The following is a 27,981-nucleotide window of genomic DNA, read 5'->3' as shown; positions in this document are numbered from 1 at the left end:
AATAAATAGTTAAAAGGATATTACTCTCCTCTCTTCTGTTCTGATATATTGAGATAGATAGATATATATATATATATATATATATATATATATATATATATATATATATATATATATATATCCTAAGAAAACCAACACACAAATATACACGACAGGAAGAGGGATTTTTGAAGTGGGAACTGAGAATCAATAAATACAGCATGATGAGTACAACTTATTCATTTTCTATAATATTAAACTTCAGACCTGCTGGGCACTCAGCTGCTTCTGTCTGTTGCTAATATTCACACCGTTTAACATTTACAGTGGTGAAATCTCACTACTGAAAGTTTTGTTGTGTCCCGATTTTAACAGTGTGACCAACAACATGATCATAAAACTGTTATAATATGGTGTTAACCAAAAATGTACAGCCACACAATCAACAACAACCGACTCGACCACGTCCACTGTTAAAATATAGCTTTATTAGTTTTATTATAACACAGTCGCAGCACTTTTGCAGACAATGTTAATCATGAAAAGAAGAGACGCTCACCTTTCTCTCACGCACTGTAAACAGACACACAAATAATCAATGAACGAACACTCGGACATCAACTAATAAACTGATATCACTGCTGGATGCGTCTACTTTCTCAGTCACATGTTTCCACACAGGGCAGCCATGCCAGGGACAGAAAACAGATATGTTAAAGTGTAAGATGGGAGAACATCAATCACTATGTGGAGGAAGGAAAGGTACATGTTAAAGGAGATAGAATAAAAGAAATGCCCTGTATTTCCTCTCCATTGTCTTGACTGAGCATCAGATAATAAGTGGAAAAACAACACTGACAGATGTATTATTTTGATTAATTATTGTTTTTTCCTCAGAAAGCCAAGACTCAGTAAGTTACAGCGATATTATTACAAGTTGCTCTATAAAGCCTTATTGCAGCACAGTTAGCTTGAATGTGGATGCAGCGTACAGAGATTAATCTGTAAACAGTCAATGACTTCTGGTGCCACAGAGGAGCTTTGCATATGGAAGGATCATCACTGTTTGAAAAGCAGCAAAGAGACAAAAGTACCAGACGGAGAAAACTGCAGACAGAGCCACAAGAGAGACTCAATATGTAGCAGCAGGTTACTCAGCTGAAAGCTTCGTAATGGTAACACATCATGAGTCAGAGTGTGCTTCTTGTCCTCACTGGAGTAGTAAACTTGTTAAGCTTGTTCTACTTGACCTCAATACTAATTATAGTGAATGAAAGAGTGATGAAAGAGGAAGTCAGTTTGTTAGAGTATTATACTCTATTAAGAAAATAAATGCTTGCAGCAACACACAGTAGTTTGGTCCCGCTACAAGGGAAGCACATAAAGTTCAACAGTTCAAAATAATGGCACCTTTCATCTGTAACAAGACTTAAATCTGCCTTTTCTGTCTAAATTAATTTGGTTAAAGACATTTTGGTTAGGGTAAGGTTTAATTGTGGTGGCTGTTACTTTAAATTCAATACACTGTAAGTGCATACAGTTATTTCTTGTATGATTTAGGTCAGTGGCTCTCAACCATTTTCATGTCAAGGACCCCTAGATGTATAAAAACCAGGTCCTGGACCCCCATTTGACAAGATGTAATTGCAGGGACTTCCATCGGAAAAGATACTGGTTGTGGGATTTGATTAAGAACAAAATTATTCAGTCTGAACTACATTTAAAGAGATGATGTCAGAACAGTCACTCTTATGTCAGAACAGTCACTCTTTTGAAGCTTGGGCTTATTTCTATAGTGAAATAAATAGTGAAAACAAACTGCTCGCATTATTTCTGGGGACCCCCTGAAACTCCCTCAATGACCCCTTGGGGTCCCAGGACCCCTGGTTGAGAACCACTGATTTAGGTAATTATTGCTATGAATTCACTGTGAAACAGCTCTAAGGTCTGGCCTATATATATTAACATATATTTACGTTTAAAGGAGCAGTGTGTAGGATTTAGGTTATCTTGTGGCAGGAGAGAAATATAATATTTATATTGTTATATTATATTTGAATAATTATAAGAAGGTCGATAGCCAATGTGTTTTTCTTCACTGTAGCTCTGTGTCTTTTTTCACAGACAGGCCTGAGAGAGCACAGTGTCTTCTCACAATATGTTATTTATGATTTCAAAACTGTATAATCACCTGAAACTGAGAATTTTGGTCAGTTAACTTCTGGGTTCCTGGATATTTGTGCTTCTACCATGAGTAAGTGAACAGGTTATGTAGTTAAATGGTTCCTTTTGTCTAGCCCAGAATGGACAAAAACAAACACAAGCTCTAGAGAGGGCCTTTCACCTTCTCATGTTACTCCTCTATTAGCTTTGAAGGGGAGGGGGAGAGGGTTGGTTGCAATCTTCAACCTCACCACTAGATGTCACTAAATCCTTCACACTGGACTTTTAACCTCAGGTTTTTGTGCCTTTGTGATAGTTCTCTCCTCTTGAAGAACACCGCAGAAAAAAACTCACTGCTTTTTCAAATAAAATTCATTGAAGGAGGGAAAAGGTGCGAAAAAGCAGGAAAATCTTTCTGAAATCAACATCACATGCAGCCCTGGACTACAAGAAGAAAAAAGAAAAATGTTGGCAACACTGGTTAGCTTCTCTCAGCGCAGGCTGGCACAGAATACAGGGTGTCCCGTCAAATGTCAGTTCTTCTTTCAAGCTTTATTGTACCTTCCTGCAGTAGACGGGAGCAGACTACAGTGTGTGAGCATGATACTGACATGGTTAGTCCTGGCTCTCACAGATCTGTGGGAACTCCTTGTGGATCTGCTGAACAATTAGCTTATCCATCTGCTTGGCTGTCGCGCTCCCTTCGTCCTCTCCCAGGTCTTCCTCCTCCCTGAGAATCCTCTGCAGCACGCCCTGCAGGTCGGACAGGCGGTGCTGGTGCTCGAGGTAGTCCGTCGAGCGTATTATGGAGTGCATGAGGGACAGATACTCCATCCTCAGCTTCACAGGGAGAGGAGACAAGAGAGGAGATTATAATAATAATAATAATAATAATAATACTTTATTTATATTTTTCATTTTATTTTTATATTGTTTATTATCTATTATTACATATTATATTATATATATTATATACTGTACTATTATTATTATTATATACCATTTAGTCACTATAGCATTGTTGCCATCATATCACCAGTTTAATTATTACCATCATCTTGCCAACCATCCTACCAACTGATGTTCTTTTTTTAACTTCTTAAGTGTCCTTGTTCTATTCTGTGTTTTTTTCTATTGTTGTTTATATTTATGCTACCTCAGTATTTTATTCTATTGTATTTTATTGTACTTGAATACCGGACTGCTGTGACAAGCGAATTTCCCTTCGGGGATGAATACAGTAATCTCTCTCTCTGTCTCTCTCTGTCTCTCTCTGTCTCTCTCTGTCTCTCTCTGTCTCTCTCTGTCTCTCTCTCTCTCTCTCTCTCTCTATCTAATCAGACATGGAAATAAGCTGATGATTTAGCAAGCATCAAGAAATAGTTTGCCTTTTTAAGAAAAATGCTTTTTTCGCTTTCTTGCTGTGAGTTCCATGAGAAAATGTGAATTTCTCTTTTCAATTTAGTTAAATCCATTTTATCCAGTGTCCCAAAATGTGAAACTATTCCTCTAAAGCCTGGGAACAAGTGCAGGTCTCACCTTGTCTCCAGGTGAAAGGTCAGATATTTGTCGAACAGCGATGTCGATCATCACCATCATGTCAGTGCGGTAGAAGATGTCAGCGGTCTCTCGGCTGGCGAAAACATCCTGCAGGAACTTCAGCACTGCGTGAGGTGCAGGCGGGGTGTGTTTGAACATGCACACAGGGTCGTCTGGAGAGGAGGCGACAAAGAGTGAGTGATGACGTCAGCAGACACAGGGCATAGATGCATAATGAGAACTATGCAAACTATTTTTTTTTGTGCTTTTTTTCTTACCGCCTCTGTTCAGAAGCAGCAGCACTTTCTCTGTCAGGATCTTCACATTTTTCTCCTTCAGTTCCTGCATGATCACATTGTTGCTGGGTGCTGGGCGACACAGACAAGACACAAAAAAGTATTTATAGTGAAACAATGAAAGCTCTTTCTTTCTTTCTTTCAGGTCGGCTGAGTCAGGAAACTCGCATTACTGCTCTTATAGACCTTTTTTAATGGAGCAGGAAAAGCAAGTGGTATTAATAACATCAGTGATGGCTCTGCTGCACAGAGCACTGCACTGCACTTCCAGTTCCCTCGTCTCGAAGTCAGCTGTTTTTTTCAATCAGTTTTTGGTTAGATGCCTGAAACCATTTTGTTCTACGACATAAAATACATCAGTTAATGCCAAACTTCATTCACTTCAAACGTCATTTTTAAGCTTTAAAGGCTGCTGCTAACAAGTCGCTAAATGAGATAGAAACTTATTTACTCACTAGTCTGCTGTAGTTTATAGTCACGCTCTTGCAGACTATTCTAACTCAAACTGTCCAACTTTATCCATTTATGGAAGCCTGTGTTCAAATTGTAGTTTTGTTTTAGAGGTGGTGCTGTTGTAGTCATGCGACCGTGGTAAAGTTTGTGACTAAAGTACTTGCCTTAATCTATATCTATATTTTAGTCCACAGCAAATTCCTTGTATGTGAAAAACTACTTGGCATTACATTTCAGATTTTATTTCTGTTTATAGACTATATGTGGCTTTGTACTCCTGGCAATTGCATTTAAACTTAAAAAAATCATAAAAGTAGTGTTCAAGGTTATTTTGCTGAACAAAATGTGTAATTATGATAAACTCTTGTTTGCCACACAGGTTATCTCCCTCAATAATCCAAAATCCAACAGTAAAATCCCATAGTTTTTGTCAATGGAAGCAGGATGATAATTACTTCTGGGTTGATCTACAAGAGTATGTCATGTCATTCCTGCAGCGCTCTATTTAAGCCTCCCTGTAAGCCCCGTCAGTGAGCCAGTGTGCACAACATCAGGACCCTGCAACTGGTAAACATAAATGAAATGCAGCCATTATGAATGTTATTGTTCTGTCCGTGGCAGCTGCTCTCACCTGTGTGGTGCAGATTGAAGGACAGCAGGAGGTTCAGGAAGATGTCAGGCAGCTGCTCTGTGGGATCAGAGGGCAGCCCGTCCTCCACCACGCCCAGCAGAAACTTAACAAAGTCAGCATTCAAGTGTTCTGAAAGCAGGGAGTGTCAGGATTATGTCTCATGAAGAACCTATTATGTCTTTAATACGCCTTTAATGCATGCTTCTAGATCAGTAAAAAACCTTTTTATAATCTGTCAGATGAAGTGAAAAATGTATTTTCCTGAAGCTAAACACAAAGTCGTTTTTCACTGTTTGGAAAGAAACATTGCACATTAGTGATGGTCTGTGTTTTTGACTGCAGAACCTTATACGAAGAGGTACATATACCCATGAAAATATAACACAGCAGCGTTATAAATGCATCATACCGTAGTGATGATATGGCACTTGTTCACCCATTGAGAAGATCATAGTAAGTACCAAAGCTGTGTAACACATCTTCTGGTGCTCTGAGGGAAAAGAAAAACACACCCAAAAAGATTCATTTGTGGTGCAGGAAGTGTTTGTTCATCAGTCCCATGTGTTGCAGTTCACTCCTTATTTTTTGGGACATTACAGCAGTAGCTATTGATATTATATTATTAATCTAAACATGAACAGCAGACATTCAACAGTAAATATTTGTCACCTTGAGTGTCAGTCTGGAGGTCTCTGGCCAGCTCCATGGGGAGGATGGAGTTGAGGAGGGAGGAGATGAGCGACGCGTCCAGGCTGCACATCGCCCCGAACACTTTGAGCAGCAGCAGCCGAAGAGACACACGGTGCTCCTGCACGGTCACATGATGGCAACAATGAGCTGCTATCAGCCAAACTTACACTGAATATCACCAACATACAGATTACTTTTAAAGTCAATGGCCCTCATTTATCAAATGAGCGTACGACAGAAAGTGAGCGTAAAGTGGGCGTACGATCATTTCTCCTCGGCATTTATCAATTTGGACGTAAGCGGAGGGAAGTCCACACGTCTGAGTCGGAGAATTGTTCTTAGACTATTGTATTGATGCCTGGAGCTGATAAAACTGCGATTTTCTTTTTAATGTAAAGCATGTTTAGGCTTTATCATTTATCACTTAAACCTCATTAAAAATAAATACACCCTGCGACCGTGAAATTCTTTAAGCAGGCTACTAGCCGAGACTATTAACTGTTGTTGTATTCTGCTGTTTACAGTTATCCGGCTCGGACACCAGAGCATCAGCATCTCCTCCACCAGTTGTGGTGCCCGAATAGAAACATTTCCAGTCAGCGCTGCCACACACTCCTCTGACTGGGACAGAATTCTTACTAAATGTAAAGAAGTGAATTTTATTTCTCCATCATAATAATAACAACACTATTTGGATACTATGTAGGCTATTAGGCTTTATATATCATGTATAAATGAAATATTTCAACCTCACCGGGGTCCACTGCTACTCTGCTGACAGCACCACTGATTTCCTTCCTTTTCACTTTTTATGCTGCCAAACAAAAGCAGTTTGTTCTGTTGCCCCTTTTGGATGTCAGCATTTCACTTTCTGCCTCTGAAAAATTCCTCTTCTTTCTGTAAAATGTCTATTTCGGTCTTGTTGTTATTTGTCACATTGCACTTTGCTAATAAAGGTGAGTAAAAAAAAGAAAAGGAAAAAAAATCCTCATTTTGGCCGTATTGCGTCCTTCGGTGTCGAAATCTTTGAGACGGGACATTCGATCATTCTTACACTGTGATTGGCGGGATGCAAATGTTTGATAAATCACACATGAACCCTGTGGTAAGACGAAATACAGATCTGCGCTCGTTTCTACGTTCGATAAATGAGGGCTAGTGTTTTCAAAATAAAACGTTTGTCTCACCATCTGATAGTATGACACCAGAGACAGCACATTCTCAGAGTGGTTGACTTTGCACATCCTCTTACACACCTCTGGATCTGCATCAGTCTGAAAAGCAAAACAGCTTTTAGTTGTAACAGCGAAGATATGATAACATCATCACTATGCAACTTCTTAATCTGTTTTATAGTCGTGGTCCCTCGACACACCAGAGGAGGATTATGGAGCCCATTAACATCTCATCTGGACATCCCATCCTCAGGGTCTGAGACAAACTGCCAACTAAGAATATTTGGCACTCTAAAGAGTTTACAGATTCAGTCTTTAACCACAGAGTTGGATTTGTAAAGTCGTCTGAGCCGGTCTGATCCCATCAAACATGTCGGGTATTTACAGCACGACAGCTGGACGGGACCTGTGCTCACATCGCAGATTCATCTCGAGAGAAAACTTCTCATATCATAATGATGAGCGTAAAGCAGCAAAAGCTTGTCCTATAATGTGTGTTGATTTAGTGGTTAAAATATTTTTTTCCAACTTTCACTGGAAACTATCTCACCTGCATTTAAACAGGTTACATTACTGTGCATAATTATACATAATGATTCATGTTGGATCATAAGAGTTCTTGTGTTTATAAACTGTTTTTCCTGTTTTGCAAAGTTTATATTGTGTTCTTGTGTTACTGTCCTGCTTTTTTGACATTTACTGCTTTTACTGTGTAGCACAAGTGGGATTGTTTGAGGTACTTATTCATAGTGTGTTATATACATTATAGTAAAATGATATACAATAGGTGGTGATCGGTATGCCCCCGGTTTGGAGAATCAGGCAGGAGAAGTTAAGCATTGTATTACGGAGGACAGGGGCAGGATTAAAATGTATGTAGGCCACCTTAAAAAGACTAGTATTAGTTTGAGTGTTGCTATATTTAAAATAATTTCTCCACTTTGCTTTGCTGTCTGACAGCCCTGTTTAAGCGATGCAGGCTGAAGCTGCTCTATGTTCTCTTCATAGCCATCAAACTCCTTTGACAAAAACAGTAATTTAACCTCTCATAAAACAAGGGGGTCACTGTATCTACTGGTTAGTTTGTTCTGTTATTGTGTGACTCTGGTGAATCTGAAATAACCCTTTAAAACACCAAAGTCACACAATGACACTAACAAACCAACTGATCGAGGCAGCAGTAAACCAGCATGTTCCCATGTTCTGCAAGGTAAAATTACTGGTTTGTCAATGGAGTTAAAAAACAGGGCTATTAAGGTAAAGTACTGAAAATATTCTAAATATAGTGTGCTCTTATACTCATATTAATTTTTTTAAGTTGCTAAAACACATTTTGTTGTTCCCCCGTCCACAGCAGTGCTGACACCATCTACTGAAGGTAATAAAACTGACTATGAATGAGTACATCTTACAACCACACTTGACTTATTTATGACTGACAGACATTATATTTCAGTCTCTTCATGTGTGACTCAGTCAGTCAGGGTTTCTGCAGACTCTTATTGAAATGAATCATTACAGGAAGTCGCTGCATCGTACCAGTATCTTCAGCAGCTCCTCGAGGTAGCAGGCGATGAGAGCGTGGTCTTCGTGAAGCGCCCAGCTGCGCTGCTGAGAATCGTCCCGGTGTCGGGCGAGGTCGCTGAAGATCACCTCCAGCCTCTGTTCATCGTGACACACCTGGCCCTGCGGCAGCGCTGAGCTCAGATCCTGCGGAGACAGAAAACATCATGACACACCCGTTTCTGAACTTGAAATACCAGGACAGAGGAATATTTTCTACTCTCACTTAGAAAGTATTTCATGATCATTTTCTGTGGTACAGTCACTATGAACGATTGTAAACATCCATTTGTAGTATAAAAACATTGATTACAGCAGCTTTAAAGTAAAATACCGGTGTTTTTTATAGTTTGTGTCTGTCATATTGGATGTTTCTCTGCTCTACGTTGTGGTGTCTGCATGCAGGCAGCATCATTAGGGGTTCAATCCCCCCAAAAACTGAAACAGTACTGTGCAGTTTTGTTATTTTTCTTCTTAAATGTCTATGCAAATTCCTGTGAGATGGTGCATCAAAACAAATTTTAATAGAAAGTTTTGTGCAAGTGCTGCCCAAGAAATATGACCCCTAATTGACCTGATCATAGGTGCAATAATTACAGTTCAGCTTTGAAAAGTCATAACTGAATTCCACCTCACTAGATTTTCTGCTAGTTTAAAAAAACAAACAGATTTTTGACATCTCCTCCTAAACTCAAGGTCTGATTTGTACCAAATTGTCTGTGGATCACAACTGGAAAAAGCGTATTAAAAGCTTATCAAAAGGGCGTGTCTCCGTGTATAAATAACTAACTAGGAGGCGCTACAAATACAAAAAAAATGGGTTTGACATAACACAAATCAGACTATAAATCATAAATTGTTACGAAACTTACAGGATGTGTTTCATTACAATTTTGACCCATGTGTTTAAAACTATGGGGCACCAACAGTTCCAAACATGTGCTTCGGCTATTTGGTTACTATTTGGTTTGAACTTGATCAGTGTTTTGTTAAGCCCTTGTTGAGTGTTCTCAATCTAAAAGCAAGCTGACAAGACCTCTAATAGGCCGCAGAGTATTTCAGGCTTTATAATTGGATGAGCAGGGTGGGAGTTTGCACACGTGCCACCATGTAAATACAAGATGCAGCATGCACATGACACACTATCCACTATTAACCATCGTTCCCCCACAGGAAGAAACAGAACCGTCTGCCAGGAAAGAATCAGCAGTTCATTTTAAGCTTGGTCAAGCTTGCGTTAAAAAGAGGAAATGAGTGAGTGATACTGCGAGTACTGTCCCCTGCATCTCAAAATGTCTCTGAGAAATGTCAGCTAAATGCAGACTGAGCTGTAACTCTAAACGGCACCGGTATTCTCCTTTAAGCTGGCGGGGATCCAGGATGCTGAATCCACATGATGTAACGACAACAAATCTGACCTTGCTCTCCACCAGCGAGAGGAGAACTTGCTCCAGATCGGAGGAAGCCTGAGGTAAGGCCGTCTGCAGATGGCCGACCACCACGCCGACCGCCACCCGCGACAGCTCGTAACTCAGGCCCGTGTTCTTCCGTACCAGCTCGATCAGCTCGGCCCCGATAGTCATGGGCACTGGCTCAGGGGTAGTGGGGCTGCCAGGAGGGCTTTCAGCGACAGAAGGGGGAGCAACAGGCCATTCGCTCTCCGGCTGCTCCTCCACAGCGGGCTGCGAGGGAGGAGGGGTGAGCCGGGGAGGCTGTGGAGCCGGGCTCTTCTTTGCAGGAGCCGGCTGAGGAGGGGAGTCAGAGGGCAGCGCGTCTACAGGCGGTGCAGTGGGTTTCACACGAGATGGCACAGGAGGAGGAGGGGTGCTGGAAACACTTGGCAAGCTGACTTCAGAGGAGGCCGGTGAGCGGGAGGAGCCAGACTCCAGAGAGGTGGTGCTGATCGTGAGGGAGGGAGCAGGGGACGGAGGGAGAGAGGACCCTCTGGAAGGCACCTCCGGCTCTGCAGAGAGAGAGAGAGAGAGAGAGAGAGAGAGAGAGAGAGAGAGAGAGAGAGAGAGAGAGAGAGCTCCAGTTACAGAGAAGAGAGTGAACAGGAATGACCTGACTAAGAATAGAGTGTGTTTGTGAAGTATTGAGACACAGCAGGAAGCATCAAAACAGCAGAAAAAACACTGCACTGTCATCTGTGACACTGTAATAAACCTGTAAGTGATGTTGTGAATAGATTGCTGCAGGGACGATGTATTTCTGTACTCGCCCTGCTTCCCTGAACAAAAAGCCAATGGGATTACATGTTTTTTTACAGGAAGATGATCTTTACAAATGATGCCACTTTTATGATTTTTGACATGTAAATTCACTAATTTATAGATAAAGATGGATGACCTAGCTCCACTTCCACACACACCTAAAATGTCCTGAATCAAGGTCCTGTCCATACACCAGAACAACCAATTGTGAGTCAGTCACATCATTATGCTACATTCCCTTTTTATAGCATCAAATAACTAATTAAAACCAAACTTAGCAGAAAAATGAACACTCCCAATAGTTAATTCCCCCCGTACTCTGTTCCTATACGAGTAATTTTGTAGACATAAATAGTTCTGTGACACTTAAGTAATTATTCAGCGACAATTTTGACCCTGACGTCAGTGACGAGACACTGACAACAGACCGACGCTACAAGTCCAAACAGTCAACCCACTTGTCCGGGTCTTTCTCATTCGTTTGTCCATCGTCTTCTCTTCATCGGTTTCTTGTTGTCGATTCTCTCGTCTCAGTCTGCTCTGCTTATGCTCGTCTAGTTCCACTCATGTCATATCGTGCCTCAAGCATATCCAATCAGCGTCGTCTAGTTAGTAGCGGCTCAGAAAAGTACCAATCTGAGGCAGGCTCACTAGAGGGAAATGTACCTAATGGAAACATGCCATATGTCTCTGGTCACAACCACTGTGCTGCGTAGAATATAAACGCTCTGAGTTCTCACCTAGACGGCGGCTGTTTCTCTGTTTCTCAGGAGGAGGTGGGGTGATCGGAGCCGCACGTCGAGCTTGAGGAGGCACCTGCAGGAGGAGACAGAGGAAGTGAAACGGATTATATATAGGGCTCATTTGTAAAGTACTTCATAAACACACATCTGTGACCACATTACATCAGTATTACCGCTCCTAATAAATTATTTCAAAATGTATTGTGTATGTACTGTGTGAGCTATGTGTGAATGGAGTGGTGAAAGATAAAAATAAAGACGGCATGCTGAAATTACTGAGAGTGAAACTGAGGCGCTGAAAAAGAAGGAAACTAAGCAGGGCCGTTAAACAGACTCTGTGCTCCCTTTGCTGTTTTCAGACCTGATGCTTTATTTAAACCAGGCTCTCGGACAGTTTTATATGACAATGAAACAATAAAGCATGAAAGGTTAACTCTGTGGTTTCAGCACATACATGCTGTCTTAGTGAAACACCATAGTATCTCCAAAGAGGAGTGCTGACTTGTCTGGCTTTGTCTTGTAATTGCTTTTTATTTTGTTTTATTTCTAACAATTTTGAGTTTTCTACCTTGTGCATTGGGTCTCCTTGGACCTTACATGGTCGAGGAATCTTATTTCTGACTTATTACTTATTCACTGATATTATAGTTGCTGTGTAGACTGATTTGGACATGTACTCTTTCAATGAACTGGCAGGTGTTTTTTTTGTCCATCCATCCATTTTCCTCCGCTTATCCGGGGCCGGGTCGCGGGGGCAGCAGGCTAAGCAGGGCATTCCAGACGTCCCTCTCCCCAGCCACAACGTCCAGCTCCTCCTGGGGGACCCCGAGGCCAGGAGAGAGATATAATCCCTCCACCGTGTTCTGTCTTCCTCAGGGCCTCCTACCAGTTGGACGTGCCTGGAACACCTCTAACGGGAGGTGCCCGGGAGGATCCTTACCAGCCCAAACCACCTCAACTGGCTCCTTTCAACGCAAAGGAGCAGCAGCTATACTCCCTACGGATGTCTGAGCTCCTCACCCTATCTCTAAGGCTGAGCCCAGCCACCCTACGGAGGAAACCCATTTCAGCCGCTTGTATCCGCGATCTCGTTCTTTCGGTCACTACCCAAAGCTTGTGGCCATCGGTGAGGGTTAGAACATAAATAGACCGGTAAATCGAGAGCTTTGCCTTCTGGCTCAGCTCCTTCTTCACCGCACCTGACCGTCGTGGTGTTTTTTTGTGCTTTAAAAAAAAAAATTGTTGTTATTATCATTATTTTTCTCTTTGTACTGTTGTATGTTTGTTTTTGATACTTGAAAAAGGGAAAATTTTCAGAAATAAAGAACTTGGAAAAAAAAAAAAGAGGAATGCTGCCACAACTACTACTGCACAATTGAAGGAAATATCAACATACATTTTAATAACCACTTCGCTCTTTCTGCACGCCTTCCACTGCACCTTTGTGTTGCTTGGTAACTATTCTGCTAAATGTTGCTGAAGAACCACACTGCACTGCGTCGTGGCTAAAAACGGCCCGCTGCTGTTATTATCACTACGGCCTTGAGTGGCCAAGTGGTTTTTACGAACAGTTACTACATATAGCTGTCAAGGTTTCACATAGGAAATAAAAAATGTTCTTCCTGCACAGCATATTTAATTGTGTCTGATGTCAGAGAAACATTCATGTATGATGTCAGGACAGTTTAATACCTTATATGATACATCTCTTACACTATTGATGTTTTTTTTAATCAATGAAGGCTGAATGATGTGTTAACCCTAAAGGACTGTGCTTTTCAGTGAAACAGTCATCTGTTGCAAAATTTGTGAGCTGATGAGATATTGATGTAGATTGGTTGTATTTAACTTGCATCTTTAAATGATCATTAATGAGTTACAATTGTAAACAAACTTTATTAAGCCTCTATAAGCACTTTTCAAAACAATATTTAAAGCCTTTATGTTTAAAGATTATTTTTTTTGGCATTTTGCTTCTTTATTAGAGAGTGACAGATAGAAAGGGGGAGACAGAGGGGAAGACATGCAGCAAAGGGGCCTCGGGCCGGATTCGAACCCGGGTCCGCCGCAGCAAGGACTCAGCCTTAATGGTAAGCGCTCTACCAGTGTGAGCCACCAGGACGCCCCAAAGCCTTTATGTTTAAACATAATTGGTGATTTCAAACAGAGCATTTAAATGTGTAAAGTTTGAGTTGTGGTACCTGATAAAAGCCCTGTTCTGCCTGTATATTGTCTGCGCTTCCTGATAGTGGCACGCTCCCCTGTCGTCCGTAGTCCCGGTTAAGGCCGTTGGGTGGAGGAGTCTGACTGAGAGATATTTCACTGCTGGAGGACGGGAGGCCTTGTTTGAGACCGGGGGAAGAGGAGCTTCGTCGTGCAAGCGTCTCCTTTCTGTGATGGATCAACTTTCTGCAACAGAAGAGAATAAAGACTTAGATACAGAATCAATATGCCAGAATCAATCATCAATCAATCAAACTTTATTTATATAGCGCTTTTCATACATAAAAATGCAACACAAAGTGCTTTACAAAAAAAAAAGAATAAAAACAAACAATAAAAATGACAAAACCCACCCCTCCCTCCCCCACATACACATTTGTAAGTATACATACACAAACATGCACACACACGCATTTAGTCATGCGAGCACACAAACACACACTCAGACTCACACACTGCACATATTGATTGACAACATTGACAATATGTTTTCTTATGATGCACTCCTGACTCACTGGAGAACATCTCTCTGTTCCAGATTGTATTTGCCTCCGTTTTTTAAGGCCACATTGTGGATTCCTTCGATTGCTCTGTCAATAGACTGCAGCACCTCATCCTGCTCCGGAGCCTGACAGAGAAAGACAAACAGGGGACGGATTAAATATTCATTTATATAATTATTAAACAAAATGTAACAGACTTGTGGCTCGGGGACACGTGTGACTCCGGGCAGAAACAAACTAGGGCGCTTATCTAACAAATAAAAAAACAGCCTTTTAACCAGTGTCACACACACGCTCAGCGAGGCCCCACATTCAGCCTCATTAAACCTCCACAGCCAATGTCATTAACAGCAGCAGAGAGCATTCTTCTGCTGCCAGTGTGTGAGCCGGTGATTTCACAAAAAGCATGCTCTGACTAGTACGCTGGAAAACAGGAGTCTCCTGACTGCAGGACACATGTGGGTGTGTCTGTGAGCAGAGCCACAGTAAGTGTGGAGGGAGAAGCACCTACACTGTAAAAAAAAAAAAAAATCCATAAATTTACTGTGTAATTTTACAGGGTTTTTTCTTGTTGTTTGTTTTCTACATTAAGTGCAAATGTAATCAAAATAAATAAAAATACTTTAATTTCAAATATTAAACATAAAACAGAAGTTGAAATCTTTAATGAGTAAAATCTACATTGTAGATTTTTTTTAACAGTAGTATTTAACTGCTTAATGATCTTGAATGTTAAATTACAGTGAATTCAATGTAAACAGACAAAAAAAAACCCATTTGATTGCTGAATGTAAGATATAGCAAACTTTCTGGGTTTTTTTTCAGTGAAACTTTAAATTTAATGTAAAAAACACTAACCATCATTAAAAAAAAACGAATTTTACAGATGCATGTTTTAAAATACAGATAATGACTATATATTGTCCATATTTTTGAAGATATTATCTGTAATTTGTTTACTGTTATTTGATGCTGAGTGTTTTGCTGCCAGATTTTTTAGATGACGTGGGGAAACAGAGTCTTAAAACTAAAAACTCTTGAAACTGTATTAGACCATTTTACACCTTGCAAACACACTCCGTACAGTACTTATTATTATAGATAATGTGCTCCCATCTCATATTCTAACTGTATTCTTCTTCTAACTGTATTTTATTTTATCTTTGAATATGATTGCATGCTTTATTCTGTCCTGTATAAATTGTGGTATCTGCCTTGGTTTACGATTTTATTTTTTTACAGTGTTGTTAAACAATAACAAGGAGAGTTGAGAATGTTTTTTGATGATAAAATAGAATCACATGAGTAATTTAATCTGATCAGAACAATGACTTTCTGTGTTGCTGGTGTTTGGTCCTCCTTGGTTCTGTCCCTTCATGTCTTATTCTATATCATCTTGTCCTGTCACATCCCATCCCGTCCTGTCCTGAGTCTCCTCTATGTCGCAGTGAGCAGCTGCAGTGTAGAAGGCCATGCCTACATAATGCAACCTTTCCAATAATTCATGGTTTCTTCTGCAAGCAAGTATTTTTCCTCCTGACAGTAAGCAGCAGTGAGCTCTAACGTGGCCTGCCCTGCAGTACATATAGTTACATAGGATCTGTCTCTCTCGATCCCATCATTTCAAAACGCATTCACTCGATTTCACTTCTTCACCCCCGGGATGCGACACCGCTCGTATTCATTGAGCCAAAAACAACAACACGCATCCAAACAGGAGTGTTTTTACCTGTATTTTCTCGATGTATGATGATGGGATGTAGCCGGTTTCCCCCGAGCTGCAGCGGGACCCCAGCCACCAGTGTTTGTTGCTCCTCTCCAGGATTAGGAAGCTTTCTCCGGCCGCGAAGTGCAGGGAGTTGGGCTCCGCGGATCGGAAGGCGTACAGAGACCGATACATACTTTAATAATGACACGTTTACACGCCGATATGACCCAAAACAGACAGAAAAGCGGCGTCTGTAGGAAACGAGTGTCCGAGTGTGGATATGTGGTCTTCTGGAGGTGATTTAAAGAGTCTATGAAGGCATGGCCCCGGTGGATCGCCTCCGTCTATTTACTATGAAGCTCTCGGATCATCTGACCTGTGACTGTTACCAGTAAACACCGCAGGGGGCGCTGCTGCACCGTGAACACGCCCCCCCAGACATTTTAATCAAAGGCAGAGCACATTGATCCATGATGTGACCACCGAGAGATTACATAAAACATGTAATAATAACTTGATACGTTATTAAGATTTAGAATCAATTCCTTATACCTTAGATATTTTATACAGCACAATCTCCATTTATTCGAAAAAGTATTACACTAATAATATAAGACACGAAATTCTTTAATTATTAGTCCCACAACAGGGAAATGTCCAGTGTTACAGCAGCAAAAAGTGTGCAGCAAAAATGGAAAAAGTATCAATAAAATAACAATAACTAGAAACAAGCAATATTAAAAAGAAATATAGAAGAATGGACATTTTGAACGAAAATATGTATATGATTGTGTTGTAAATTAACTCAATATGTGGAGGGTGACAGATTTCCTGTTGTTTTAATAAAGATAAAACAATGTTCCGATTAAGGTTATCGAACATCATTGGAATTTTTTAAATCGAAAATAGAAGAAAAACAAAAGAGGGGGACTGACTTGACACTTGGTATCCACTTCTTCCTACTCCTTTTTGTCTAATATTTATTTTTTGCTCTGCTTTTATGCTTTATTATTTTGTTTATTGTAATGTTTGCTAAATGTCCACAGCAAATGGTATTGTTATTCTTGCTTTTTCTTATTTTACTTTATACAATTGTTGTTTTTATTATTACTATAAATATTTAGTTTGTTTTTGACATGTTCAAATAAAGAGAGATCAAAAAATGACACACATTTCAATATGTAACATTAATTGTATAAACCATAACATGATGATCAGATATAATCATAAGCCTGTAGCTTTCTTGGCGTTTAACAATAACAGCTGAAAGTCATATTCTTGGTAATACAGATGATTAAACATTAAATGATCAGTTCTTGATATGTTAATCTTGAAATAGAAAATGTTCGACTTGAGCGTTACACAACACCGGAAACGAGCGTCTGCCGGTGTTACACTGTCTTGCGTCCCCCCTGTGTGTCGCCGGCTGGTGAAGTCAACATGGCCAGCGCGGTGTGCGCCAGATTCCTCCTGCAGAGATCAACACAGGGCTTTCTGTTCTCTTCCAGGGCAGCTCCCGCTTTCTCAAGGTATGGTAGAGTTTCATTTAAGGCTCCTTATTCTGTCAGGCAGAATATTTAACCCCCGTAGTGTCGCTTAAAACTGTTATTAGTCTCGCTGCGTTGTCTATTTCCTAACAAGCGTTTATTCTTATGAAACTGAGCTGTCACATCAGTTTGAGATGCTCTAAAACGGGTTAGTTTAATTAAACAGAGGCAACCTTTGTTTGGACATATCTTGTATTTATAAAGCTTTATTGTCATTAAAAAAACATTAATCACTATCACAATGTCATGTGTCCACTGTAGGTCATATTATTCCACCAGGGGCATGCTTCATAAAAACGACTTTACCAAATATATCAGGCTTATTTAAGCTATTCAAACTCATATTTTAGTTTGTTTAGTTCCTTAAAGCAAATTTAACATATGTCAAGCTACCATTCTATGACAACCTTTGCTGTAAACTGTTGGATTTGCTTTAGTGGAATGAATCAACTGAAAATAAATCATAATAACCAAAACAAGCCAGGTTTATTTGGTAAATTAAGCTTTAAGGAAAAGGCTCCAGTGCAGTTATAAACTGCATAAGGACTTAAACTGCAGTGCATTTTTGTTAATTGACGTATAGGGCTAACAAAATGACAGAACATAGTGTCTTTATCCCAAAGCAACAGTTTATGCCTTCACAAATTATTAACTTATAATTTTTGCCGGATTTAAAGAGCAAAGTAATATGATAGTCAGAAAATAACAACAACAAATTGTTATATTTTTGTTATTTTATTTTTTATTTGGCACACAGATATTCTGATCCAATTGTTGACACTTGTGATTGATTACTTAATTATTTTGTGAAGACACATATTGGGAGGATTCAGGAGTTACGATTTATATTGAGAAACCTCAAGCATAGTTATATTTTACTCTTTTACTCTGTTGGAGTCAGATGGCTGAAAATAGATTACACACACACCCTGAAATTAACCACCTCTGCATGGAAGCTGTTAATTAAAAATCAACACAGTATTTTTGAGTATCCATACAGTATTGCAGGCACATTTAATGGAAGGATAAGTGTATCAATATCTTTTTTACACCCTGAGTATATGGTTGCCTCAAGATATAGTTCATGGATTTTCAGGTTGGTCACCTGTTGCAGATTATATTTACAAAATTTTGACTTAAGTGCATGTAATGTGATGTTTGTAAGTGCTGTTTTGTGCCTGATGAATATCTGATAGACTGAAACACAGAAATTTTGTGGGAGCAACAGAAGTGTGCTGATTCTACTTTTTAGGGCCTGCCTTTCCCCCCTCTATTATAATGCAAAGATTCATGTTAGGAGCAAACCCAGCATATATGCACAGCAGACAGCCTCTCTGGCTCCACCTGGTGAACTCAGTTGTTACATTCAGTCCGTCACCTCACGAGTCCTCTGCTCTGCGGCTTTAACAAACCAGCTGGCAAGAAAATGCATTGCGTCACATCTCAGAGACAAAAAGCTGGCTGAACTTCTTTCAGACTTTTGTCACAGTCAGGAATAAAAAAGTGTAAGAAAAGCTTAAACTGTGCTGCAGCTCTGTAGACGAAAAGAAACGCTTGTTTCTTGGCTGCCTCTTTTCTCTTCTGCAGAAACAAGCCTAAAGCTTTTGGCCGACAGCCCTGTCAGTAGGTTGGCATTCGATTTTTGGCTTTTAAACTGGGCCACATGGCAACAGTTCTGCAGAGCAGCCTGTTTTTAATGAAATGTGAAGTGATGGAGAATGTACAGAAATAAGACCTGTGCAGTGAATACACAGACTGTTTAATGCCACAAGCACTATTTGAACTCTTGATACTTACAATATATAACATACAGTACAGGCCAAAAGTTTGGACACACCTTCTCATTCAATGCGTTTCCTTTATTTTCATGACTATTTACATTGTAGATTCATCAAAACTATTAATGAACACATGTGGAATTATGTACTTAACAAAAAAGTGTGAAATAACTGAAAACATGTCTTATATTCTAGTAAGCAAAGGGTGGTTACTTTGAGGAATCTAAAATACAAGACATGTTTTCAGTTATTTCACACTTTTTTTGTTAAGTACATAATTCCATATGTGTTCATTCATAGTTTTGATGAATCTACAATGTAAATAGTCATGAAAATAAAGAAAAATGCATTGAATGAGAAGGTGTGTCCAAACTTTTGGCCTGTACTGTAAATGTCCAGGTTTTGTATACTTAGTGTGACATTGGTTCATTAGTTTACTTGTCTTTTGTTCCAGCCCATTTCTGTGTCGTGCACATCGATTGGATCCCAGTGATGATGAAATGTACCAGCGCACCACCGTGTCCGTCATGAAGAAGGAACCAGGCAGCGGCACCATTATCGACAGCTACGGTCCCAGAGGATTCATCATTGATGGTAACAAGGTGTTCGGGCCCTGCGCTATGCTGCCTCCTGCTATCCTCCAGTGGAACGTGAGATCAATATCCAAACCGCCTTCACAGCTCTTTGTTGCATCATGTACTGCTTTGTATTGAATCTATGAAACAATCTGTGTGTATTGTTTCAAATCTCCTTCTCTGTCTCTGCAGGTTGGCAGTCATAATGACATCACAGAAGAGAGCGTCTCACTTTTCCACATGCTTGAACCGAGAATAGGTAAACTAAAAGCACACTGACATACAGATGGCTGACAGATTTAAAGAAAAAGTAATATTAAGTGTGATGAGCAGCATTTTTACAATGGTATTAAGTCATTTGGTTTGATGATGGTGGTGGAGAGCTCTGTTTTACATGTTGGTCCCAAATATGTTTAATTGGGTCGAGATCTGGCAACTGTGAAGGCCGTTATATAATTCACGTCATTGTCAGTAATGTGTTATGTAATGTGTGTCTCGTATGGAAGCATCTGCATTCATTATATTACATTATTCATTACATTACATTATGTTTTTCGAAGCAGTTTTTCAGGCTTTCACTTGATTTTGTCACTAATCTAGGTTTAAATGTATAATAAAGGGGGGCCTATTATGCTTTTCTTTATTTTCTGTCCTATATATAATGGTATAGTGTCAGATGTTCATATTCAATGTGGCCAAAGTGTCAAATAATCTGTTAAATGTTTGTAATAGTCACCCTGTGTGCAAAAAAAATATATTTTTTTCTTTGTTCTGAACACTGTTCTATATGCACAGCAATCAGTGTGTCAAACCCTCTACTCCCGCCCCACCCTATACAACCCTGGTGCCTTCAAAGAAATAATAAATGCAAAACATTGTAAACAGTATGTATTTTTGAGCAATAAAGTTGCTGTATTATTGTATGTTGTATTGGAAACCCAAAATACAGGAATTTACCTTAGAATGAGCATAATGGGTCTCCTGCAACTAAAAAAAAGAAGTTGAGCTGTCATTTGACTTGTTTTGTTGTCGTTTATGCAGAGATTCTTGTGCTGGGGACAGGTGCGCGTGTTGAACGACTTGACCCCTCGGTCCTCGCTCTACTCAAACGTAAAGGCATTGCTGTGGAGGTGCAGGACACGGTAAAGTGTGCTTGTGTTTCAGCTTAGTAAAGAACATAAAGTTCTTCCTGATGGCATGAAATACTTTTTGACTGTCTGAACAGAAACTAAGATGCCGTAATTTACAGTTTTGTCTTATTTTTTTTTGCAGCCAAATGCATGTGCAACCTTCAACTTCCTGACCAGTGAGCGGAGGGTGGTGGCCGCCGGTTTGATCCCTCCGCCCGTCAGCACAGAGCTGGATGTGATCAAGGAATAAAAAAACTCAGACTGATTTCTGCAGATTGAGGTTTATGAATGATCCCAGGCCTGTGGGATTATTATTTTTCTTCTGCACAAAGCTTCCAAAGCAACAAACTCGGTGACGTCCATCCCTGAAGAATCACTATAGATCTTGGTTACAACTGTTGTTTTTGTGTTAAAAGCAGCCACTGTCACGTCTTGTATGTAAATACTGTGTTGTTTGATTTAAATATATATATTTAAAAGCTTTACATGAAACAAACAACTCGCGTGTCATGAATTTAATGTTTTTTGTGGAATATGGAATATATTAATCATTTTATTTTTTTATATTATGTTCCAGCCTTCTGCCTGAGGTGTTGCTGGTGACTGTCCTTCATTTGGATAAGCCTCTTTACTTTGTGCGCAGCACAGGACATCATTTTGTGGCTTTGTCCTTCTCACACATAAGCTCCCATAGATAAGAGAATCCACAAATCCTCTGCACATGACTGGCATTCATCTCTTAATCATCTGCCACTGTGCAACATGCCCAGCACCAGACCCAACATTAAATCCAGGTCGTTCACATGCAGGCTGCAGCATGATTACTTTCCTCTGCTCCACTGATCTTTTTTTTTTTTATTCAACTACATACAGTTAGATACATGCAGTTACTTAAAGATACCATGTGAAGGGATTTGCATATATTAATCACTTTATGTTTTAAATGTGTGGAATGATTTTAACACAATTTAAAATCATCGACTGATTTATATCTAAGAGACTATAGTTAGATGTGATATTTATGTTTGCCTGGCCTCTATTTAAAGTATGCTAACTTCAACAAATGACCATCACCCATCACAACACAGAGTCAAACACGTAACAAAACAACAAAAGGCATTTGATCATGGAGGAACCTGCTTTTGGTTTTGGGGATCAGAAACAATCCTGAGCTGAAAAAACGTATTGAATATTGAATCTAAAGCTGTTTTAACTAGATAAAGTAAGTACTTTTAAAAAAAATAAATAATTCAGTTTATGTTGATAGATTTATCAAAAATTAACTGTATTTTTAAGAAAAAAATAGTTATTTAGAATCACAAATGCCAGTGTGCTCAGGATTTTACTCGGTGATATAAAAAATAAAAACAGAAAAACTCACACAAAAAGTTGTATTGATGTTTACAGAGCATCATATTGTCTCATACCAAAACACTGCAATTGCAGAAAAGAAAAAGATGCTTTTCAAACTTACTCAGGAGCACCATGTTTTACAAGGTTTAACAAAAATGAGAAATTATCACAAACAGACTAGACATTCAACTCACAATCATCTCTACATGCTGCATACGACACCCTCTGCTTTACAGCTGTGTAATCTGTATAATCATCGGTAATGTCATTATGGCCTCCCAGCTGTTGAATTATTTGGTCCTAATGTTGAGTCAGTCATCATCAGAGGTGTGCGACCGATGTCTCTCTGACCCTCTGATGCAGAGCTCTACTCCTGTGATCCGCTGGTACATGTCTTTGATGTCCTCACAATCAGCCTCAAAGTGGTTTATTGCATCATACGAGCGGGACACAAATATCTAGTGAAGATATAAGAGAGATGAGCAATCTGTCACCACCACAAATCAACCCATTTCTTTATTTTTTGCACAGAAATCTCCTTTATTACCTGATTCTTCTTTCCGTCATCGTTGGGAACCAGCATGTGGCTGACTTTTACAAATCTAGATTTGAGGTGGCGACAGGAAATAACATCAGTTAGATGTTTGAAAATGTGATTACAGACAAGAAAAATGGACAGTGAAATTAAAGATTTAAAAGCATCGCTGACTTTTGCATGATGGGTTCGAGAAGCTCCAGGCCTGGCTGAACTTCTTTCTCTGGAGTGGTGGTTTCTGCAGTCGTGCTCACTGTGGCGGTATACATCCCGTCTGAGGCCACATTGTGATGATAGGACACTACAGTTATGTAAATGTCTGCATGGAAAAAACAGAGGGAGTTTTCATAAACATAATCCAACCAAAGGCTGCAACATCTGAATATCCATTTGAAGGAGGAGAAAAAAATTGACAAATACCAGATTTCCTGTTGAGTTGCGTTTGAGGGATGACGATTTGACAGGAGTGGGCCTCATGGGTGTTTTTAACTGGATGATTTAATAAACAGATGGCTCTTATCACACGCCCAACTTTCCTTACTCGATGAGGAACGTAGCTGGGGTCACAAATGAGCTGTTTACAGTGGAACAGCTGTTAAAGAGACAGAAAGATGAAGTCACTCAGTGCTGCTGGAATCCAATCCTGACATCTCTACCCTTCCTCCACATGAATACACTCACCTTGCCCTCAGATTTTACAGCTTTCACTTTGCCGTTCTCCATCACAAGCTCGTCCACCGCTCTGTTGAAGAGGAAGGTTCCTCCGTACTCTGCACTCAGCCTAAAACACACAGAAGCAGATTGGATAATATGAAATGAACATGAACTATAGTGACCGTATTCTCTGTCGCTTGTGTAATGTGAAAAATAAATAATATCACAAACATCAAGAACAGTACTGACCAACCATAATTCTAGATTAGCTCAATTCATTTGAAAAACTAGAAATTAGGATTGGATCAAAATAATATATCTACAATACATTAAAATTAAGTAAGCTGTAACACCTGAACACTACACTTTACAGTCATGTTGGAGCAGGGCTGGACAATATGGCCAAAAATCCAGATGTAGGTTTCATACCTCAGTAACAATACATATCACCATAAAACAAGTTTTCTAGTAATTTGATAAATAAGTATACTATATGAAATAACCACATGATTTCAACATTGAAATAGAAAGATAAAAATACATCCCTATGCTAGATTGTGTGAAAACTAGTTGGCAAGCCTGCACCGAAGTTAAAAAAGGTAGCTTAAAGTAATGAATAATTCATAAAAATAAGCAGCTGAAAGTAAAGACTAGACAGTTCAAATAATTAGCTAAAATATAACATTAATGGTTAAAGAACTACACTAAAAATATGAGTTATAATAAGCTTAAAGTAAAGTCAATAAATTGATAAACTATTGAACACATTTTTTTTAACATACGTTCCATGTTAATGGATAAACGGTACTTATCTAAAAGTTTAGCTTCACTCAAAGATTGCTGACTAAACCAACCTAAATATTTACGATTCAATTGTATGAAAAATGATCAATATTCCTTTTTATATACAATAGTATTAGTGGAACATACATTGGGAATCGATGGGGGCTATCTGAGTTTATCTGACAGGACCGATGAGGTACCTCAGGCCAAAAAGGTTGGGAACCACTGATCTAGATGATCATCTTCTGATACTGATATGAAATCTGTTGTAATAACAATAATATGCCAAATCTCAGATCATGTTTCCTGCTTGATATTGATCTCATTGGGCTGAATGTAATAGAAAAAAAATGTATTTGATTTTTTTTTCTTTACGTGTTCAGGGAGAAATCTGATGAATTATTTTGTGACCTGGCAAATCCTTGTGGTAGTTCGCGCAGCCCGAACAGGGGGTAGATGTACGGGTTGTTGTTCTGGCGGGACAGAGACTCAGAGTATAGTCTGATCCGTCGGATGGTTTCCCCACACGGCTGGTCCAGGTAACTGCAGAGTCACCAGGAGACAGTAAAGAGATCAGGCAGGTTGTCACTTAAAGGCTCACCTGTCATCATGATCTGGTTTGTGTAAGCACCTGTGACTAACCTGTCACTGCTGTGTAATGCAATAGCATGGCCTGTGAACTCCATGACATCAAGGCCCAGGTCGAAGCGACAGAAGAGGTCCCGCGTGGTCGTTTTTGCAGGATCCACGTCCTGGTAGGTCCGAGGGTTTCTCAGATCAAAGTTCAGAGCAAACAGCAGCAGCTTCCTGAACCTCCTCTTATCAAACATGCCCATCAGATCTGAAACAGAAATGTGTAGTTGAACCTTATGATATGGAGCTAAATATTCAACATTAAAGCATTTAACATTTTATCACCTGAAGTGTTTGCTTCTTCCTCTGTGCCAGGGACTTTGTGCAGTTTGCCTGCCTTGTATATGTAGCTGCCTTCAACGACTTTGAAGTCCATGTACCGAGTCACCTCAGTGTGGACTAAGATTTTCACCAGCTCACCTGATGCAAACACACACCAGAGGGGACAGACAATGACAATGCACTCATTTACACTACACTCATTCTACAGCAATGCCCATGCCTGGTTCACTAAGCTCTCACCATTGGTAAGAAAAAATTTGGGGATCAGGTCGATGTTCCACTCTTTTCCTCGGTCCATAGACTTATCAGGACCTGGGACCTTAAACTTCTTGTACATCTGTAAATGTAAGAAAAACATTAAAGATACAATGTGTAAGATATGGTCGAATTTTAGTTTAAAACATTTAAAAAACAACAACAATATCAGCAGAATGCAAAGAAGTAACAGTGTTGACGTCATGTCAAACACGTCTACGTAATGTGCTGCAGAGATGAAATTAGCATGCTAACCATGTAGCCTCTATCCTATCCTGGCTTGTAATACCACTTGTAACTCAAGGGTTGGTAGTGAGTCACTGTAGCGTCCAGTCTGCCCTCAGAGAGGGTGAAGAAGTACTTGGAGCTACAGTGATAGCAGTACAGTTAGCAGCTTTAAACATAAACCAAAAATTAAGACCGTTAATATGTGAGAGGAAGCAGAATTGGAGTGTGCAAGTTGGGATCTAAACATCCCCCACATAAACCATAAGCATTAATCTTTTTCATTAAAGCCAGCTCTCTTATTAACAAGCTTGACAGCACGAATTACTAACCCCCACACAAACAGCTGCTTCATGCTGATATTGGAGATCAGCATGATCAGAGCTTAGCTGTGGAGCTAACAGCCCGCATTGTCTACTGTGCAGACACTTGGCTCTACTTAACATCCACCTGTGCCTTCTCTCTGCTGAGCTGCTGGTCTCTGTGCACTCTGCTGAGCAACTAATTTCCTCTAGGATAGAGGTAGACTAGGGAACCATCCTCCGTCGCTTAAACAAAGAATCTCAATTCATGTGTAGGTCTTGATTTTAGTTTGAAAAGTCCGCTATATGTTTTTGTGAACATTGCAATATTTATTATTATTATTATTATTATTATTATTACGATACACAATCTTGACCAGTATCATCGCTACAATCAATAAATCATGTAATATGTAATATTTGTAATATTTCAATTCCTGCACAATGAGATTAAATGCTGCCTCCTGTTGTTTGGAACATTGTCACATGGTATTACACATTGCCCCTTTAGTAAACACCACGTATGAGTACGAGTGTAGCAGCAGCTTTGTAAAATAGGGATATACATGTTGGCTGTTTGTTTGTGTTTGTATGAACACACACCTCCTCAAGAGGAGAAATGGATGCACTCGCTCCTCCATAGTAAGGATGCCTGTCAATGTGAAGAACCTTTTTCCCACTTTGAGACAATAAACCAGAAAGGACACATTCCTGTGAAAGACAGTGAAGCAATTAGTGGGTCACGCAACAATCAAGATCAGCACAATGACATAATTTAACTGTTGTAAACCCATGTGATGTCTGTGAATAATCATTGCAAGAGTGACCATTTCACTCATGAACAGATCACCACTTATCCTATAAAGCATTAGAGAGTGAGAATAGTTTATGGAACAAATAAAAGAAAAGCTTGTTCCATATCTCTTTAGATTCTCAGAAGAAAATGTTAATAGCAATGTATGACAATCAATTTTCCTCATATGTCTCCTGAAGCCGACTTAACCATTAGGCATCTGCCTGGGGCTCCAAACTAAAAGGGCCCCACAGAGCTTTAGATTTATAATGATGTTTGGATATGAAAAATATTTAATGATGTTACGCTTCTAACACATTGTATCCCAAAATAACTAACAAATTCACTAAAATATGCAACTCAGCTGCACTTACTTAATATATACTTCTAGAGGAAAACATTGTGCTACATTTACCTGACAGAGAAATGTTACTAGTTATGTTGAGGAATATGTTGAAGAATATTTTACTCACAAAATATAACATTTTTAAATATGATGCATTATCTATTCTGAGACTCTCTGACATTATATTACAATTGAAAGTGTTACCTTGTATAGTAAATTCCTTTCAATCTTCACTTTAAACATTTGAATGCAGGCCTTTTATTATTACTCTATACATTATTTACAATAAATACAAGTTTTCCTACCTTAAGGCCGGTTCCAAGCACAATAATATCATATTCATCCATCCTGACAGTCTCTCCACTTATGTCTCACTGCCTCACTGAGTCCCAGTGCTTCTCCTCACTGTAGCACCTGTTGCAGTATTATGAATGAGAGCGTGTGCATATGTGAATAAGACGTGATGATGATAAGTGGCAGTAATTGCTTTATGTTCTCCTTTGCAATAAGCCTCTTAAGACTGGCACATCTATGGTTGAGTGTGTGTGATTGGTTATAAGATGTGGGGGTTTTCCAGTCACTGCAGATTGAGGTATTAAATGAACATAGCGCCATCAGTGTTGGATGAAGAATTAAAAAATCTACACAAGTATTATTCACAAAATGTCCTGTAACTATCAATGTGAAAGTATTTGTTCTGCAGTAAAATATCCCCTGTGACAAATATATGTATTATATGACATTATTAGATTTTTATGTTGATGCATCCATGTGCATGTGAAAGTAACATTTTATTGTTGTAGCTGGTCATTTAATGATAAATGGGGCATGAAAGAAGAAAAATATATAGTTCTGATACACATGATATGCTTTATGTGTTCTTTTCTTTGGACTTTTCTCTTATATTTAAA

At 39.4% G+C, this 27,981-nt stretch overlaps 3 protein-coding genes across 3 annotated transcripts; 1 reads left to right on the top strand and 2 right to left on the bottom strand.

The window, feature by feature from the left end:
* Window positions 1–2,513: 2,513 nt before the first annotated feature.
* Window positions 2,514–16,339, bottom strand: LOC131968911 (NCK-interacting protein with SH3 domain-like). Its single transcript, XM_059329965.1, has 13 exons — window positions 15,901–16,339; window positions 14,184–14,296; window positions 13,647–13,854; window positions 11,443–11,518; window positions 9,908–10,452; window positions 8,466–8,636; window positions 6,939–7,025; window positions 5,731–5,869; window positions 5,471–5,551; window positions 5,062–5,190; window positions 3,960–4,049; window positions 3,682–3,854; window positions 2,514–2,982 (listed from the first exon to the last, which is right to left on the bottom strand). Exons 1-13 carry the CDS (start codon window positions 16,069–16,071, stop codon window positions 2,758–2,760), a joined length of 2,208 nt encoding a protein of 735 aa, XP_059185948.1. The 5' UTR covers window positions 16,072–16,339; the 3' UTR covers window positions 2,514–2,757.
* A 955-nt stretch (window positions 16,340–17,294) lies between these two features.
* ndufaf3 (NADH:ubiquinone oxidoreductase complex assembly factor) lies at window positions 17,295–21,727 on the top strand. Its single transcript, XM_059329675.1, has 5 exons — window positions 17,295–17,408; window positions 19,659–19,854; window positions 19,972–20,038; window positions 20,821–20,921; window positions 21,052–21,727. Exons 1-5 carry the CDS (start codon window positions 17,320–17,322, stop codon window positions 21,157–21,159), a joined length of 561 nt encoding a protein of 186 aa, XP_059185658.1. The 5' UTR covers window positions 17,295–17,319; the 3' UTR covers window positions 21,160–21,727.
* A 487-nt stretch (window positions 21,728–22,214) lies between these two features.
* On the bottom strand, window positions 22,215–27,458 carry zgc:112334 (uncharacterized protein LOC619199 homolog). The gene is made up of 11 exons (XM_059329538.1): window positions 27,376–27,458; window positions 26,535–26,642; window positions 25,390–25,486; window positions 25,153–25,287; window positions 24,877–25,075; window positions 24,646–24,777; window positions 23,479–23,578; window positions 23,218–23,389; window positions 22,972–23,116; window positions 22,810–22,864; window positions 22,215–22,720 (listed from the first exon to the last, which is right to left on the bottom strand). The coding sequence occupies exons 1-11, from the start codon at window positions 27,415–27,417 to the stop codon at window positions 22,574–22,576; spliced, it is 1,332 nt and encodes a 443-aa protein (XP_059185521.1). The 5' UTR covers window positions 27,418–27,458; the 3' UTR covers window positions 22,215–22,573.
* Window positions 27,459–27,981: the final 523 nt, after the last annotated feature.

This window comes from Centropristis striata, chromosome 3 (assembly GCF_030273125.1).
Source record: "Centropristis striata isolate RG_2023a ecotype Rhode Island chromosome 3, C.striata_1.0, whole genome shotgun sequence".
NCBI lineage: Eukaryota > Metazoa > Chordata > Actinopteri > Perciformes > Serranidae > Centropristis > Centropristis striata.
This window is presented reverse-complemented; position numbering and strand designations above follow the sequence as displayed.

Bases quoted from the DNA above. Each gene is read 5' to 3' on its own strand.
- LOC131968911 (XM_059329965.1), bottom strand. From the start codon at position 16,071: ATGTATCGGTCTCTGTACGCCTTCCGATCCGCGGAGCCCAACTCCCTG. The intron at 7,026-8,465 runs GTACGATGCAGC...TTTGCTTTTCAG, and splicing joins AGGAGCTGCTGAAGATACTG to ACTGATGCAGATCCAGAGGT. The intron at 5,870-6,938 runs GTGAGACAAACG...GTGACCGTGCAG, and splicing joins TGGTGTCATACTATCAGATG to GAGCACCGTGTGTCTCTTCG.
- zgc:112334 (XM_059329538.1), bottom strand. From the start codon at position 27,417: ATGGATGAATATGATATTATTGTGCTTGGAACCGGCCTTAAG. The intron at 25,076-25,152 runs GTGATAAAATGT...TTTCTGTTTCAG, and splicing joins GGAAGAAGCAAACACTTCAG to ATCTGATGGGCATGTTTGAT. The intron at 24,778-24,876 runs GTTAGTCACAGG...GTGACTCTGCAG, and splicing joins GCATTACACAGCAGTGACAG to TTACCTGGACCAGCCGTGTG.
- ndufaf3 (XM_059329675.1), top strand. From the start codon at position 17,320: ATGGCCAGCGCGGTGTGCGCCAGATTCCTCCTGCAGAGATCAACACAG. The intron at 17,409-19,658 runs GTATGGTAGAGT...CTTTTGTTCCAG, and splicing joins GCAGCTCCCGCTTTCTCAAG to CCCATTTCTGTGTCGTGCAC. The intron at 19,855-19,971 runs GTGAGATCAATA...CTGTCTCTGCAG, and splicing joins CTGCTATCCTCCAGTGGAAC to GTTGGCAGTCATAATGACAT.